The sequence below is a fragment of the Diadema antillarum genome, unplaced genomic scaffold (assembly GCF_040938485.1).
Source record: "Diadema antillarum isolate AM-2024a unplaced genomic scaffold, OU_Dant_1.0 seq00000835_RagTag, whole genome shotgun sequence".
NCBI classification, from domain to species: Eukaryota; Metazoa; Echinodermata; class Echinoidea; order Diadematoida; family Diadematidae; genus Diadema; species Diadema antillarum.
The window spans coordinates 1,029,712-1,045,820 of NW_027271711.1; the positions used below are offsets into that span (position 1 = coordinate 1,029,712).

Below are 16,109 nucleotides of genomic sequence, written 5' to 3' on the forward strand. Positions count from 1 at the left end.
GACCTCTGAACCTATAAAAGATAGAACACTGAGGGTAGCACATCCAAAAACTATTGACTTGTAGATTCCATCATGATAAACCTCCATACCAAATTTGAACAAAATCCGTTCACAAATGTAGCCTATAGAGCGCTCACAATCCATCCATCAATAATATGACCTTTGACGCTATATAAGACGGAACATTGGGGGCGACACATCCAAAAACTTTTGACTTGTAGCTCATATGATGGTAGACCTTCATGCCACATTTGAATAAAACTCGTTGAGAAACTTAGCCTATAGAGCGCACACAAACCATCCATCAACAATATGACCTTTGACCCTATAAAAGATAGAACACTGGGGATAGCACATCCAAAATCTATAGGCTTGTAGATTACATCATGATAAACCTCTATACCAAATTTGAACAAAATCCGTTCGCAAATGCGACCTCTATAGGGTACACAAACTGTGCACAAAAATATGGCATTTGACCCAATAAAAGACGGAACACTGGGGGCAACATCACCCAAAGTTATATATTACCAATATGAACCTCCATACAAAATTTCAAAGAAATCCGTCAAGGTTTGTGGCTGCTAGAGTGCACACAAGAATGTGACGCTGCGGCGCGCCGCGGCGGCGGCGTAACGGTGCTGAATCCAAAGTATCCTGCGGTATACATGCCGGGGGCTACAATAATCGTGCAGTGATGCACGCATTACACATACCTAGTTGAATCAAGTGTATGCATTTAGTAATTTCAAAGGTAAAGAAAAAATATTGTAATACAGCAAAAAAAAAGTATATTCTAGCATCTTAACCTGACCTTTGACACTTGACCTTCGACCCCACATGACCACAAAATTCCGAGAAAAACCACTATCAGGCAGTGTAAGCATAATGTTCCAAGTTTCATGAAGATACCGTCAGCCATTTCCAAGATATGTAGAAAAGGGTGAACTTTAAGCATTGTCTCTTAAGCTTTGACCTTTGACTTTTGACTCGAATGTCCAGAACTTACCATAGAGAATCTTCATCTGGTAATACATTTTATATACTAAGTTTCACAAAAATACCTTCAGGCATTGCAGAGATATAAGACATACTGAAATTCTAAGGTAATATAGGCACAACATCATCCACTCATACAAAATTATCATAATTCATTTATACCAAATTATATATGTTCGCAAAATCTAGGGACGAATGGACGGAATTACGGATGGACGGACAACCCGAAAATTATAACGCCTCCGACATTTCGTGGGGGAGTATATGTTTTTTATATCAATATATATACACACATATATATATATATATATATATATATATATATATATGTTGATAAGGTAGTCCACGTGTTGGCAAGATAAAAAGATAAGTAACAAAGCTGCAACAAAGTTCATGCTGTATTCACCAACGGTTTATTTCTTCACACAAATTTTCGGGCGTCTCGCCGCCCTTTCTCAAGTGTTGATACTGAGAGAACAATAACAAAATTAAGCCATAACAATATATTGCAACCGTGTTACCAAGGATGCGCGCTTTAACGCATCCATGCTAGGCATCCTAACACCCAGCGCGGATCCTGGCAACAGTACAATGTTACGTCATAATGAAATTACAATGAGTATAAAGCATACTTTATGTGAAGAAATAAACCGTTGGTGAATACAGCATGAACTTTGTTGCAGCTTTGTTACTTATATATATATATATATATACATTATACAAAGTAGTATTGGCATACATTTATTGAAATTTTGAATTTGTATCGTTACAAAATTGTCAATTATTGTTACTGCCCATGGGTTATCCGACGAGGCCGAGTGATGGGAAGGGGTGTGAAACAGCCACTGCATTTTTTGAAACTGATACTTTACGATCCCTGATACACATTTTAACCTAACAGAACGCAACACCACAGTTATGTCCTCAAGATTCTGAACAATCGTCTGTTACAACAGGATAAAAATTACCAGTCTCAGATCCGGCTCGTACATTTCTGCCCCAAGGTATCCAAAGTATGTCCCGAATCCTTCGTTCAGCCAGAGGTCATCCCACCATTTCATAGTGACGAGGTTGCCGAACCACTGTATGAAAGGCAATAAAACAAATAAGCAACACTCTGTATTTAATTCTTTGGTGCGTTTGATGACATAATGCAGACCTGAGGGACGATTGCCCTCTCTCTTCCTGCACAGCGTAAACACGTGGTATACACAAATGTAGATAACTACACAGTCGTCGATTTGTAAGACTATTAGGGAACCATCATACATGTACGATGTAGAATACCACGTCGTGCACAATGTAGCATACCAGTATTTCATTTTTGTTACCTCAGCTACCACTGCAATGTGTCGCTCCTGTCAGTTTGGAAGAGTGTTTTCTCTGTAGAAATTTGCATGCTCGATTATTTCTGTCACTGAAGAAAGTGAGTTATGTTTATATATTATTTTGAAAAACGAAATAAATTTGAACTTGAACTTGAGCTTGATCTGGACAATAGCCGGGTTCACACGTACAAAATAGCGGGATGACGATCGCGATCCATATCTCGAGTTTTTTTGCGAGCGTCCACACGTACCAAATTAGCGGGATAGCGATCGCGATCGGTATCCCGCTAATTTGGCGAGCGTCTACACGTACCGAATTATCCCGCTAATTGCCGATAGAGATAACAGCAAAGCCTGCAAACTGGGTCACACAGCGCCCTTCTCTATCACTGCCTGTGCGCACTTTCCTTTGCCCATTGTCTTTTTACGCGTCAGTAGTGTGGTTCGCGCGCTGTTGTTTTGGTGCGCCAAAGAGGTGAAGGACCTCTTCGCAGAGGCCTTGCTGTTGTGATGTGCGCATTGCATGATGGGATATAAAAACTCTAGATTCTCATCCCGACCGTTCACACGTACCAGCGCGGGGCCAATTATCCCGCTAATTGATGAACCAGCGCAAGATTTCTTGGGATTAGCATCGCGATGCTTATCCGCTAATTATCGGGTTTTTTTCTGTCCACACGTGCAAAAAACTCGGGATGACGATCGCGATGCAAATCTCGAGATTTGTATTCCGCTAATTGGTGTACGTGTGAACCCCCCTAATATGTGGATCATGTCAGTGAGTTAAATGCTAGTTGATAACTTACAATCAATTGAAATCTTGATAAGTTCCAAAACGTTAATCTGTTTCATGGACAAAACTAACGCTGCAAAATTCACAGCAGAATATCTGCGCAAAACTAGCGCTCGAACTACCTTGGTATTTCTGCACTGATTCTTTTTTTAATTCTTTTTATTTTTGGTAAATAGTTCGGTGGTGGTACCGTGCGCTCGAACGTACGTACTATACGGTAGCCTTTTGACAAGGCCCTCTGGCTGTATGATGGCGAGTGAATGAGGGCGTCGTGTTGGCTGGGCCACAGAGTTTTGTGGGCTGGGCTCACTTAGAAATACCATACCAGAGGCCTTGTAAAACGGCTAAAATTGAACCATTAAGGACTACAAAAATGGCGCCAGTCATGTGACTATTGCTCGTCGCCATTGCTTGTCGCGCGCTGGCGACACTCGTACGCTGAAAAAAAAAAAATCACGAAAATTCACCGGATTATTTCATATTAATATTTTCACCTTTTCTAGTTACTGAGATCAGTCAGATCACTATCTGGCAAAGCTAATGGAAACCTCCCACAACCCTCTATGGGGGAACACCAATATGGCGATGTGTGCACTCAAGCGCGGAGCGCGGTTCGCGTTTTGGCGAGGGTGCGGAGCGTGCTTGGCCTACTGTCATGAGCATTATCTCGTTTCCATTTCTGTGGGAGTACCCTCTTGCGGGTAGATGTGTATACTATGACTATTATGACTGTAACTCCCGAATTGACAATAAGGCGAGATTTGGGTCTTAATATCTCGCTTACATGGTTTCGAAAAAAAAGTGAAAAAAAAAATCAATTTGAGTAACCTTATTGAAGAAGAAAAAACTGATTGCAACAACTTACGCTGGCCCTTGGCTTGGGTGAGCTAAAAATCAAAATTCTTATTACAAAAAAAAAAAGCATCATAATAATGTTTACATCAATAAACACTTTAACATTGTTACAAGAGTTACAAACAATACAAAGTTGTTACAAGTACACAACCACAGTAATAACAAAACAAGTAGGTAAAACAAGCTCCGACACGCACAAGTCATACAACCCACGAGCTAGACACTAAGTAAACAAGGCCCATGAACTCAGCATCAAGTGAATTGGGCCCACGAGCTATACAGTCCATCAGCTCGACATGTGGCTAAATAAGGCTCATGAGCCCGACAATCGGGGGGGGGGGGGGGGGGGTTACAGCTCGTCATTCCGAAGGTTCGTTATTCCAAAGGTTCTTTGGTCCGAAGGTTCGTTATTCCGAAGGTTCGTTATTCCGAAGATTCGTTATTCCGAAGGTTCGTTAATCCGAAAATGAAATGAGATTCGTTATTCCGAAGGTTCATTAATCCGAAAAGGATACAAGGTTCGTCATTCCGAAGGTTCGTTAATCCGAAAATGAAATAAGGTCTGCTATTCCGAAGGTTCGTTAATCCGAAAACGAAATAAGGTACGTTAATCCTAAAACGAAATAGGGTTCGTTATTCCGACGGTTCGTTGATCCGAAAATAATAATTGGATCGTTATTCCGAAGGTTCGTTAATCCGAAAATGGAACAAGGCTCGTTATTCCGAAGGTTCGTTAATCCGAAAATAAAATATGGCTCTTAAATTCCGAACAAAGGAGTAAAATTCTTGTCGGGAAAAAATATTGTGTTTTAATTAGAATACTGTCTTATGTGTTCGTTGTCACCTGTGCGCATATGTGTGAATGTGTGTATTGAGGTCAAGTATACATAGAACATTTGAAAACACTGTTTAAAAGCCCATCTTATCTTTCACCCCCACTACCGTCGCCTTATAGCCATCGTTTATTAGTAGTCTAAAATTCATCATCATCATCATAACAATTCAGGAGAGGACTGTTCACTATATGAAAAGGGGATGCCAGCATACTCAAACTCTCTTTTGACACATAAACATATACGCACACACACACACACACACACACACACATACACACATATGCAAGGGTGTTGTTCGTTATTCCGAAGGTTCGTTATTCCGAAGGTTCGTTGATCCGAAACACGCAAATTCCCTATACCTAGTGGTTCGTTAATCCGAAAATGAAAAGGGGTTCGTTAATCCGAACATTTGTTGCGTTATTCCGAAGGTTCGTTGACCCGAAAATAAAATAGGGTTTGTTATTCCGAAGGCTCGTTAATCCGAAAATGACCTAGGGTTCGTTATTCCGAAGGTTCGTTAATCCGAAAATATGATAATGTTCGTTATTCCGAAGGTTCGTTGATCCGAAAATCAAATAGGGTCCGTTATTCCGAAGGTTCGTTAATCCGAAAACGAAATAAGGCTCGTTAATCCGAAAATGAAATGAGGTTCGTAGTTCTGAAAATGAGAAAAACTCACTGTAATGACGAAATACGTCGTAATAAAAAAAAAATGCTTGAATATTACGCAATGAAAATTCCATATTGTCTCGGGGAGGATGATACACGTGTATATTTTCAGGTAAAGCAAAGAAGTGGTGTAGATCAAGAATCTTGATTTTAATTCAGTCTGAACAATTATTTCCCTGAGCGATTGGATTTAGAGCGTAGGGGATTGTGTCATTGTTCTATAGCCTATTTTCAGACACCCTCACATTTTTAATGATAATAACAGTAACGACGTCATATTGCAAGTTTGAAATTAAGTGCTTCATTATGCCCCACCTTCCCCATACTGTAGTCGGGATCTTCAACATGCAGCCGCTCCGAGTAAATATTTATGATCTCACATCGTCCACCTTCATAATGGTTATTTTTCAGCACTCGGTATCATATTTATTATGTGTGATAACGACCAATACAATCGCCAACATCTATAAGTATATGTTTGTTTGTTTGTTTTTTAATTAATTATACCAATATCCAATGACGGGGCGTGTTTTGTTTTTGTAAGGTGCTTGCAGTTAGTCTCCTTTTTGTCCCCGCCGAACGAGTGCGAGCAGGGGACTATGAAACGGGCTCCGAACGTGTGTGTGTCCGTGTGTCTGTCTGTCCGTCCGTCCGTCTGTCTGTGCGTCCGTGTGTGATCAAAATGTTCAATTTGCTACTTCTCTGTCATTTATGAGCCAATTTTGATTCTGTTTACTTTATATAATAGCACTACATGGGAGCTTTGAAACTTCTACACAGAATTTCAGTTGTGACCTTTGACCTTGACCTTTGACCTATATTGTACATTTTGCTTCAAAATGCTACTCCTTCGCCATTTCTAACCCGATTTCGATTCCGTTTGCTTTATGTGATGGCACTAGGTGAGGGCTTCAAAACTTCTACACAGAATTTTGACCCATGACTTCTTTGACCTTTGACCTTGATTTTTGACCTATATTGTACATTTTGCTACAAAATGCTACTCCTTCGCCATTTCTAATCCGATTTCGATTCTGTTTGCTTTATGTGATGGCACTAGGTGAGGGCTTCAAAACTTCTACACAGAATTTTGACCCATGACTTCTTTGACCTTTGACCTTGATTTTTGACCTATATTGTACATTGGCTACAAAATGCTACTCCTTCGCCATTTCTTACCCGATTTCGATTCCGTTTGCTTTATGTGATGGCACTAGGTGAGGGCTTCAAAACTTCTGCACAGAATTTTGACCTTTGACTTCTTTGACCTTTGACCTTGATTTTTGACCTATATTGTACATTGGCTACAAAATGCTACTCCTTCGCCATTTCTAACCCGATTTCGATTCCGTTTGCTTTATGTGATGGCACTAGGTGAGGGCATTTTTGACCTATATTGTACATTTTGCTACAAAATGCTTCTCCTTCGCCATTTCTAACCCGATTTCGATTCCGTTTGCTTTATGTGATGGCGCTAGTTGAGGGCTTCAAAACTTCTACACAGAATTTTGACCTTTGACCCCTTTGACCTTTTATCTTCATTTTTTACCTATATTATAGATTTGCTACTGACTACTTCTTCATCGCCATTCTTTGGCCGGTTTCGATTCTGTTTGCTTTACCAGTTTCCCTTTTTTTTCTTACCAGGGTTGATTCTACAATCATTGGCACTCTTCGTATTATTCACAGCCATTTATTTTCATTTTCAAATCAGACATTTTTCATTTTTAGCTGAAGGACATCCATGTTGATATGTGTAACATCAATCTGAGCCCACCAAAAGTGTGCCTTCAAAATCATTTGTTGTTATTGATGTTTATAAAACAACTCATAATAACAGTCAGTAACAGCTGTGAACAGTATGATGTGTGATCTGCGTCCCAGTCGCGGTGCCGGGCAACATGCTGCACTCACCTTAGCATGTAGCCGAGTGCAGAATGGCTGAAGGATCACAATGCATGCATTATTGGTGTTATCAAATTCTGCAAGTTTTGTCAAGTTCTCCATGCACTCGACAGTTTTTTATTGATTGTTGTTTTGTTTGTTTTTACTGTTTGTTTTCAGACATACACAGTTGGGTTCTCAAGTTGTGCATGCACTAACACAATTTTTTTGGGGGGTTGTTCAATTTACAGGTAATGGACCACAACCTCAGTTTTGTCCCTTATTTCATATTCTTTGAGCGGTCATCTTGAGCTTTGCAGTCCTGATGTTTAGTATTTGAAATGTGTAAAATGCCTCGGTGACCAAAAAAGTCACAACAAAGTTGTCATTTACAAGTTTTGCATGCATTAACATTCCTTACAATTTTTTATTGAGTGTTTTGTTCATTTCTACTGTTTGTTTTCAGACATACACAGTTGGGTTCTCAAGTTCTGCATGCACTAACATGATTTTTTTTTTGGTTGTTCAATTTACAGGTAATGGACCACAACCTCAGTTTTGTCCCTTATTTTATATTCTTATTCTTTCAGGTCATTGATCACTTTGATCTGTCATCTTGAGCGTTGCAGTCCTGATGTTTAGCATTTGAAAAATGTAAGATGCCTCGGCGATCGAAAAAGTCACAGGTGCTTCGAGCTCGACATAGACTTTGTCAAAAGCCAGACATTACTCTTGACCAAGGAAACCTAGAGCATCAAAAGCAAAATGAAAGCTGTCCGCTGAAGTGCTCTCAGTTTAGCAATAACGACAGGGAAACCAATGCAACACAGACTTTAGCAGAGAACGCACAGCTTACCCAACAAAAGCAACAAAATGAAGAATTTAAACAGTCTATAAGCAAAGACAATGAAGTCCCAAGCAGAAAAAAAACAGGAACAACAGGTTCCAACGTTTGATTTTGCAAAACTGATTTTTACGAAGACCAGTAGAGCTAGTAAACATGGATCAAAAAACAAACAGGACAAAGAGACCATCCACAGTAAGCACAATGAAGGAATGCGCAACAATGGAAAAGAGATCATCCACAGTAAGCATATTGAAGGGGTGCGCAACAATGGAAAAGAGACAAAGAGAGAGAACAAGAAAGAATAAAAAGAGACGTACAGATGATGAGTATGCAACAAAGGAGCAGCAAAGAGACGGAACAAGAAAGAAAAGGAGACGTACAGATGATGAGTATGCAACAAAGGAGCAGCAAAGAGACAGAACAAGAAAGCAAAGGAAACGTACAGATGATGAGTATGCAACAAAGGAGCAGCAAAGAGACAGAACAAGAAAGAAAAGGAGACGTATAGATGATGAGTATGCAACAAAGGAGCAGCAAAGAGAGAGAACAAGAAAGAAAAGGAGACGTACAGATGATGAGTATGCAACAAAGGAGCAGCAAAGAGAGAGAGAACAAGAAAGAAAAGGAGACGTACAGATGATGAGTATGCAACAAAGGAGCAGCAAGCAAATGCAAAAAGAATGAAAAGGAGACGTACAGATGAGGAATACACTGCAAAGGAGCAGCATGCAAATAAAGCAAGTAAACAGAGAAGACGCACAGACAATGAATACACAGCTACAGAGCAGGAAGCAAATAAATCTAGAATGAGAAAGATACGGACACATGATCTGTATAAAGCAAAAGAACATCAAATAAACAAAAGCAGGATGAAGACAAAACGAACATGTACTGAATATGTAGCCAAAGAAAAGAAATCTACTCAACAGAGACTTCAACAACTAAGATCTTGCAAAACTTCTCATGTAAAATCAGTTGAAACAGTTCTTCAAGAATACAAGAGAGCCATCGCCGAAGGACCCACTTACACATGTGCCTGTTGTTTCAGACTTTTATTTAGGCGATCCATGGTGCAAGTAAAATTGTCCAATTATGGAAGGTGTCCACCAAACATTCTGCGGAAATGCATTTCAACAACATTCTCATTGATCTGCAAAACATGCCACAGAACATTGCAGAAAGGAAACATGCCTGCCCAATGTCACCAGAACAATTTGTTGTTAGTGGATATTCCAAAAGAGCTCAAAGAACTGTCATCCCTAGAATGCCTTTTGGTTGCAAAAATCATTCCATTTATGCACATTGTATCTCATACTAAAGGAGCCCAGCATGGTTTGAAGGGTCATGTTGTTCTTGTGCCAGCCGATCTATCAAAAGTCTGCAAAATGCTACCAAGATGCACCAACAATGATAATATCATAACACTCGCCCTAAAGAGGAGACTTAGTGATAAAAGTGCTGTCCACAAACAGTTCATCCGACCAACATTTGTCAATGCTGCATTACTCAAACTCAAGCAAAGCAACCCCTTCTACAAAGATGTCACTGTAGATACATCATGGGAAAATGTATCGCAGCAGTCAGATCCATACCTCTGGGAGCTTCTGACACGACCAGTCAACCCAAATTCTCAACCGTCCACAAGTACGCAAGAACATCCAATTAATTCTAGAACTTCACATCAAACTGGGTTAGGCCAGCAGTCATCACGATGCCCCAATGACACCCTCACAGACAGTGAGGATGAAGTTGAAAAGGAAACACCAGCTGAAGTTCAACAACAATTACACAACAAACGGTCACTAAATGCAGTGACATGTCTGCAACCGACACATGGACCATCATTGTCCACTGAACAAATACTAGACATTGCACCAGCAGAGGGACAGATACCTGTGAGTGCTACTTCTGAGCCAAACTGGGAACCTATGGCATTTCCAAAGCTGTTTGCTGTTGGGAAAGGACATTTTAATGACAACAGACCGAAAAGGCTAACACCTGCCAAATATTTAAATGCCAGGTTACAAAATGCTGATGATCGATTTGCAAACAGCTACAGAATACATCTTCCATGGACTGCACTGGCTTGAGAGTGAACGATTAAAGAGTACCATTAACATATCCAAGATGAAAAGGCACCAGCAAGATATCAATGCAGGCAAACTTAAAGATCCACAGACTGTCCATCAACTCATTTCCAGTGATGAAATGTTCACAACCTTTAAGACAATCAGAGGGACACCCCAATACTGGAGAAACATGCAGTTGGATATGTTAGCTAAGATCAAGCTCTATGGACCTTACACATTCTTCATCACAGGCTCTGCGGCAGAATTTCACTGGACAGAAGTTATTCAAGTGATAGGCAAACAGTATGGACAGCATTTCAGTGAAGATGACATCAAACATATGGACTGGCAGACAAAGAGGAAGTGGCTTCAAACAAACCCAGTAACTGCTGCCAGACAAATTGACTACATCTTTGAACAGCTGTGGGATAAAGTCCTCCTCAGTAGTGTTCATCCTGTTGGACAGATCCTCAATTATGACATACGTAAGGAGATGCAAGGTCGAGGAACACAACACTTTCATGCAGCAGTGCATGTCAAAGATGCACCACGACTGGACCAAGAATGTGATGAAGAAGTCATACAGTTTATAGACAAATATGTGACATGCGCCATCCCAGCTGAGGAAGAAGACTCAGAATTGCATCATCTTGTCAAAACCCGACAAATTCATCATCACACCAGAACATGCAAGAAAAAACTAGGAGTTTACATGTCGCTTTCATTTTCCATGGCCAACATCTAGCAAAACAATGATTTGTCGTCCAGCTGAAAAGGATACTAATCCAAAAGATGTCAAAAAAGCCACAGTTGTACTAAAAAAGGTTCTCACTGCTCTTGCCCAGATGGATCCAACTCAGCCTCCAACAGAAAGTGAATTGCTCAGACAAGCAAATGTCAATGAAAATGACTATTATGCATCAATTCAAGTTGCTTTCAAACGTGAGACAATTGTAATGCAACGCACAACATCAGAGACCTGTGTTAATAACTACAATTCTGTCATTCTCAAAGCTCTCCAAGCAAACATGGACATCAAGTACATCACCAATGTCTGGGCATGTATTGCATACTTGACATCCTACATGTGCAAACCTGAACGAACAATGAGTGAACTGATGAAAAAGGCATGCAAGGAAGCAGATGACATAAACATTCAAAACAAACTGCATCATATTGGACAAGTATTTCTCAAATGTCGTGAGGTGTCAGAACATGAAGCTATAGCTCGTGTCCTTTCTCTTCCACTAAGGCGATCTAATACCAAAGTGACCTTCATACCAACTGGCCCAAAAGAACAAAGAACACGGATGTTAAAACCAATGAATGTCATTGCAGAAATGGATGACCAGGAGGATGATGTGTATGTTTCAAGTATGCTCGACAAGTATGCTGCCAGGCCCGACAGTTTAGAGGATGTATCCTTGGCCTATTTTCTGTGCAAATTATGTGACACGACCTAACACTGACACAACTGAAAACCAAGAAGAACAACTTGAAGTTGATGAAAGTATCACCACAAAGAAAGTTCATCTCAAGAATAACCTTGGTATTATGTGCAAAAGACTAAAAACCATGTGTTCTTCGCTACCATAGTGTGTCAAAAAACAAAGATCCAGAGATGTATCATTTCAGACTGTTGTTGCTATATTATCCATGGCGCCAGGAAGAAAGTCTACTCCATGCTGATGGATCATGGACCTCCAAGTACAAAGAGGTCTCGGATCAAATACTGCCAACTATCCAAGCATTTGAGCCTTTCCATGAACATGTTGAAAATTGCAGTAGAAGACATTGACTTGGATGAGGGTCTCTGGGCTGACCCAGAACTTGAGCAACAAGAGACCGCTCATCATATCGACCCACAGTTTTGCAGGTTTGGACCCAGATTTACTGGAGTATGATCAAGTTCCAAGTGACAAACCTGCCTCTGGAAGTTATACAGTACATGCTTCCACTACATTCTCACCAGATTCCACAATACTATGACCTCATATCTTCTCTGAATGATGAACAGTACAAATTATTTTGTTACATATTCCAGTGGAGCACAAATATTTGCCATTCAGCTTTGACAGATGTTCATCCAGGCCCATTCTACATTTTCTTATCTGGCGGAGCAGGTGTAGGAAAGAGTCATCTCATTCATGCTATTTACCAAGGTGCCATCCGCGCCTTACGACAGCCTGGCCAAAATCCTGATCAACCAACAGTGTTACCGCATCAACAGGAAAGGCTGCTGCTAACATCAATGGCACAACACTGCATTCAGCTTTCAACCTGCCAGTTCGCCAACGTGGAAAAGCTTTTCAGTATCGCAAGTCAAGTGATGAAAAACTCAACACAATGCGAGCCATGTACCAAAATCTCAAAGTCATCATTATTGACGAAATCTCCATGGTTGGAGGGAGTACACTAGAGCATTTGTCACTAGCATTGCAAGATATTTTTTGGCAATGACAAACCCTTTGCCAGTGTATCAATACTTGCTGTTGGAGATTTATTCCAGTTGCCACCATGTGGAGACAGAGCTGTATTTCAGACACCCAAGCTTGATTACAATGTTCTATGTGGCTCAATTTGGAAAACAGCATTTCCACAATTGTACATCAACGAGAAGATGCACAGTTTGCTGAAATACTATCCAGAATACGTGTTGGAGATCTCCAACCCCAAGATATGGAAGAATTAGCTGCCCTTCAACAGACAGATGAGTCATTACTGCCACCCAACACACTGCACCTGTTCTTTACAAATGAACAGGCAAACAAACACAACCAAGAAATGCTCCAAAAATCAGATGCCCCACAAATTACAGTCACAGCTTCTGATTCTAGAACAGATCTTCAGACTGGTTCCTGTAATGTTACCATAACGTCAAATAATATCCATGAAACAGGTGGCTTACGTAAATCACTGCAACTGTGTGAAGGAGCACGATGGATTCAGACGAAAAACACTGATCTCTCAGACCATTTGGTGAATGGTGCCACAGGGACTATTGTGAAGCTTCATATCAGTCCATCAAATCCACTAGGAGGTATCATTTATGTACAGTTCGATGATGAAAAGGCAGGAATTAATAGCAGGAGACACAATCCACCTCATCTAAAGCATGCAGTACCTGTCAGGGTAGTGACAGCCAGGTTTCCTCTGTCACCCAAATCTCCAGTAATTGTAGAGAGAAAAACAGTATCCAGGAATGCTAGCATGGGCACTCACTGCACATACAGCTCAAGGGAGTACCTGCACTCACATCATAGCTGATCTATCAATGCCTCCTCAAGTCAAGTCACCACCACCTGGTCTCACCTACACAATCATAAGTCGGGCCACAACTCGTCAAGGTGTAAAGCTCATAAATTTTACTCCAGACAAAATCAAGGTCAACAATGCTGCACTGCAAGAAACTGTCCGAATGCGCAACTCAAGTGTATTCAAGTGGCAACACCAATTGCTGGAGAATCACACAGAACTGACTATTGCTCATCTTAATATGAGATCATGGAAGTCCCATTACAGGCATATAATAAAGGATCCACTTATATCAAAGTGTACCATACTAGGCCTGTCAGAAACACATGCATCACCATCTTCCTCCAACCTAGCTCCGCCTGGTGACAAATGGCAAGTTGTTCATCATCACACTCAGCATGGTCTTGCACTTCTTGTACAAGGCACAACTGCTTCAATAAAGCAGCTTTCAAGTTCCAGCTCCTCATCTCCAGTGTCTCCCATGCATTGTGAATGTAGACAATCACTCCTGCCTCATAGTCATCGTCTATAGGCCACCTGGACCATTGCAAGGTTATACAAGGTCATATCGACAACTTCCTTAGCAATGCACCTGTTACACAGTACTCTACATACATCATGGGAGATTTTAATATGGATCTTTCCGCCAAGCAACAACTGGAGACAGTATTTCACAGCCATGGCTTCAACCAACTTATCAGCACACCTACTCACCAAACGTGGAGGAGTACTAGATTTGATCTTCACCAACACAACCCAGGGCCAGTATGGAGTATCCCCAATTCCATACAGTGACCACTGCATTGTCTGGACCACAGTGACCCATCATCCATAGACTACCAAGTGCCCCTATCCCGTAGGTAAACATTGTATCAACAAATTTACCATTTTATCCCTGTTTAAATGTATACAGACAAAAACCCTTTTATATGCATACATTAACATACAGCTTTCTTTAGCAAACAACACTAAAATGACTTCACAACCTGCTAATATTGTATTTACTACAACAAGAATATAACTGAGTTAGTGTGTAATTTTAACAGAAATTCTAGTTTATACTCTTACCACAGTAAGTGTATATCCATTTATAAAGAGTTTTTTTATGGTATCTAACTTCAACTTCAATCCTATCCCATTAACAACTTTTCTCCTATTTCTCTACACAGATTATACGATTTATTACATAATTTCACTGGCCTTGTAAGAAGCATTCTTTTTATTACAGGATATAGCTCCATTGGAGACGTGTACCTTTCCACTTTATTATAACTAAATATCAACTGCTTGTTATGACACTGTATGGTAATCATACAATGTACTACTTAAATAATGTATATATCTTTAGTTTGCAAACAAACTCATTGATGCCAGTCCAAGGATTTAAACTTCCGGCGGGGGACATATATTACGCACTGCGTAATTTCTACTTTTCCTTGTTTATTTTGTGTCTGTGTGTATGTGTTTTGGGGGTGTCTATCGATCGTCTGGGGTATTAGTGTCTTATGAAGGGATTTATTTCATACAGGCGAGGTATTCTAAAGGGATAGTATAGTTTTGGTTGAGATGGGACATTCAAATTTTAACTTTTTGCAAGATAATTAGAAATCACCTGTGAAATTTGAAATGATACAATTCTAAAATAAATTCAAAGTGTATTGTATTAGAAACGGTTTAATTGGCCGAGATATCCAAAAACATGGTAAAACATCGGGCCAAACAAAAGGTGGGTCCAACGATTTATTAGGATCCCTTTGTTTTGAATATCTCAGCCACTTCAAAAACCATGTTTCATCGAATAAACTTTGAATTCCTCGTAGAATTACGTGCTCTTTCATACTTCATAAGAAGTTTCTCATTATCTCACAAAAAAGTTGGAAACCTGACGCCCCATCTCAGCCAATACTATACATCCCTTAAATTTTGAATGCCTTCAATTTATTTAAAGATGGTGACCGCGGTCCCCCCCCCCCAAAAAGAAGAAAATTATATGTTAAAAGAAAGTGAAATGCATGCAAACTGACAACTCGGTTTTTTTTTCACTTCTAACAATGGGTACCGTAACTTGAACATCCAAACGGTACACCTAAATATGTGTCCAAAATCGGGTTTTGCACAAAAAGTTGCAGTTTCTTTTGGTAATACGTAATACAACTAGTGTCATTCTGGCAAAGGCTATCATAATGGAGTGTAAAAACCAAATTTACTTAACATCACGAGAGCTAGAAATAATACAAAGCACTGGCTTACATTTTGTCAGTTACCATAACGACACGAATTCCATGTATTACCATGTCACACAAAAAAGTGGAGAACTGCATTCAACTTCTCATTGAATTCATGCAAAAATAATTTCTAGCCTAGCGACTGATCGGTAGGACAAATTCGATTACAATTCCACTTTTCACAGTGAAGCTTATTAAAAGAGATGTTACATTTTGAAATCTGCTTGTTGAATATCTTTGATTGTTTAAAAGCTTTTATTCTTAAGTCCAAGCATGAGTGATTTTTTTTTTTCCTGCTTGAGACATGTTAGAGTCGGAGAATATGGTAATTATTTCTAATAATGAATAT

General features: G+C 40.0%; 1 protein-coding gene across 2 annotated transcripts in view; it reads right to left on the reverse strand.

The window, feature by feature from the left end:
• Nucleotides 1-16,109, reverse strand: part of LOC139740109 (aminopeptidase N-like) — a 117,760-nt gene that overhangs the window by 61,835 nt on the left and 39,816 nt on the right. For both annotated transcript variants that reach the window (XM_071650694.1, XM_071650693.1), the window contains exon 5: nt 1,968-2,081. In XM_071650694.1, coding sequence (XP_071506795.1) covers nt 1,968-2,081 — 114 coding nt within the window. The remainder of the gene's footprint in view (nt 1-1,967; nt 2,082-16,109) is intronic.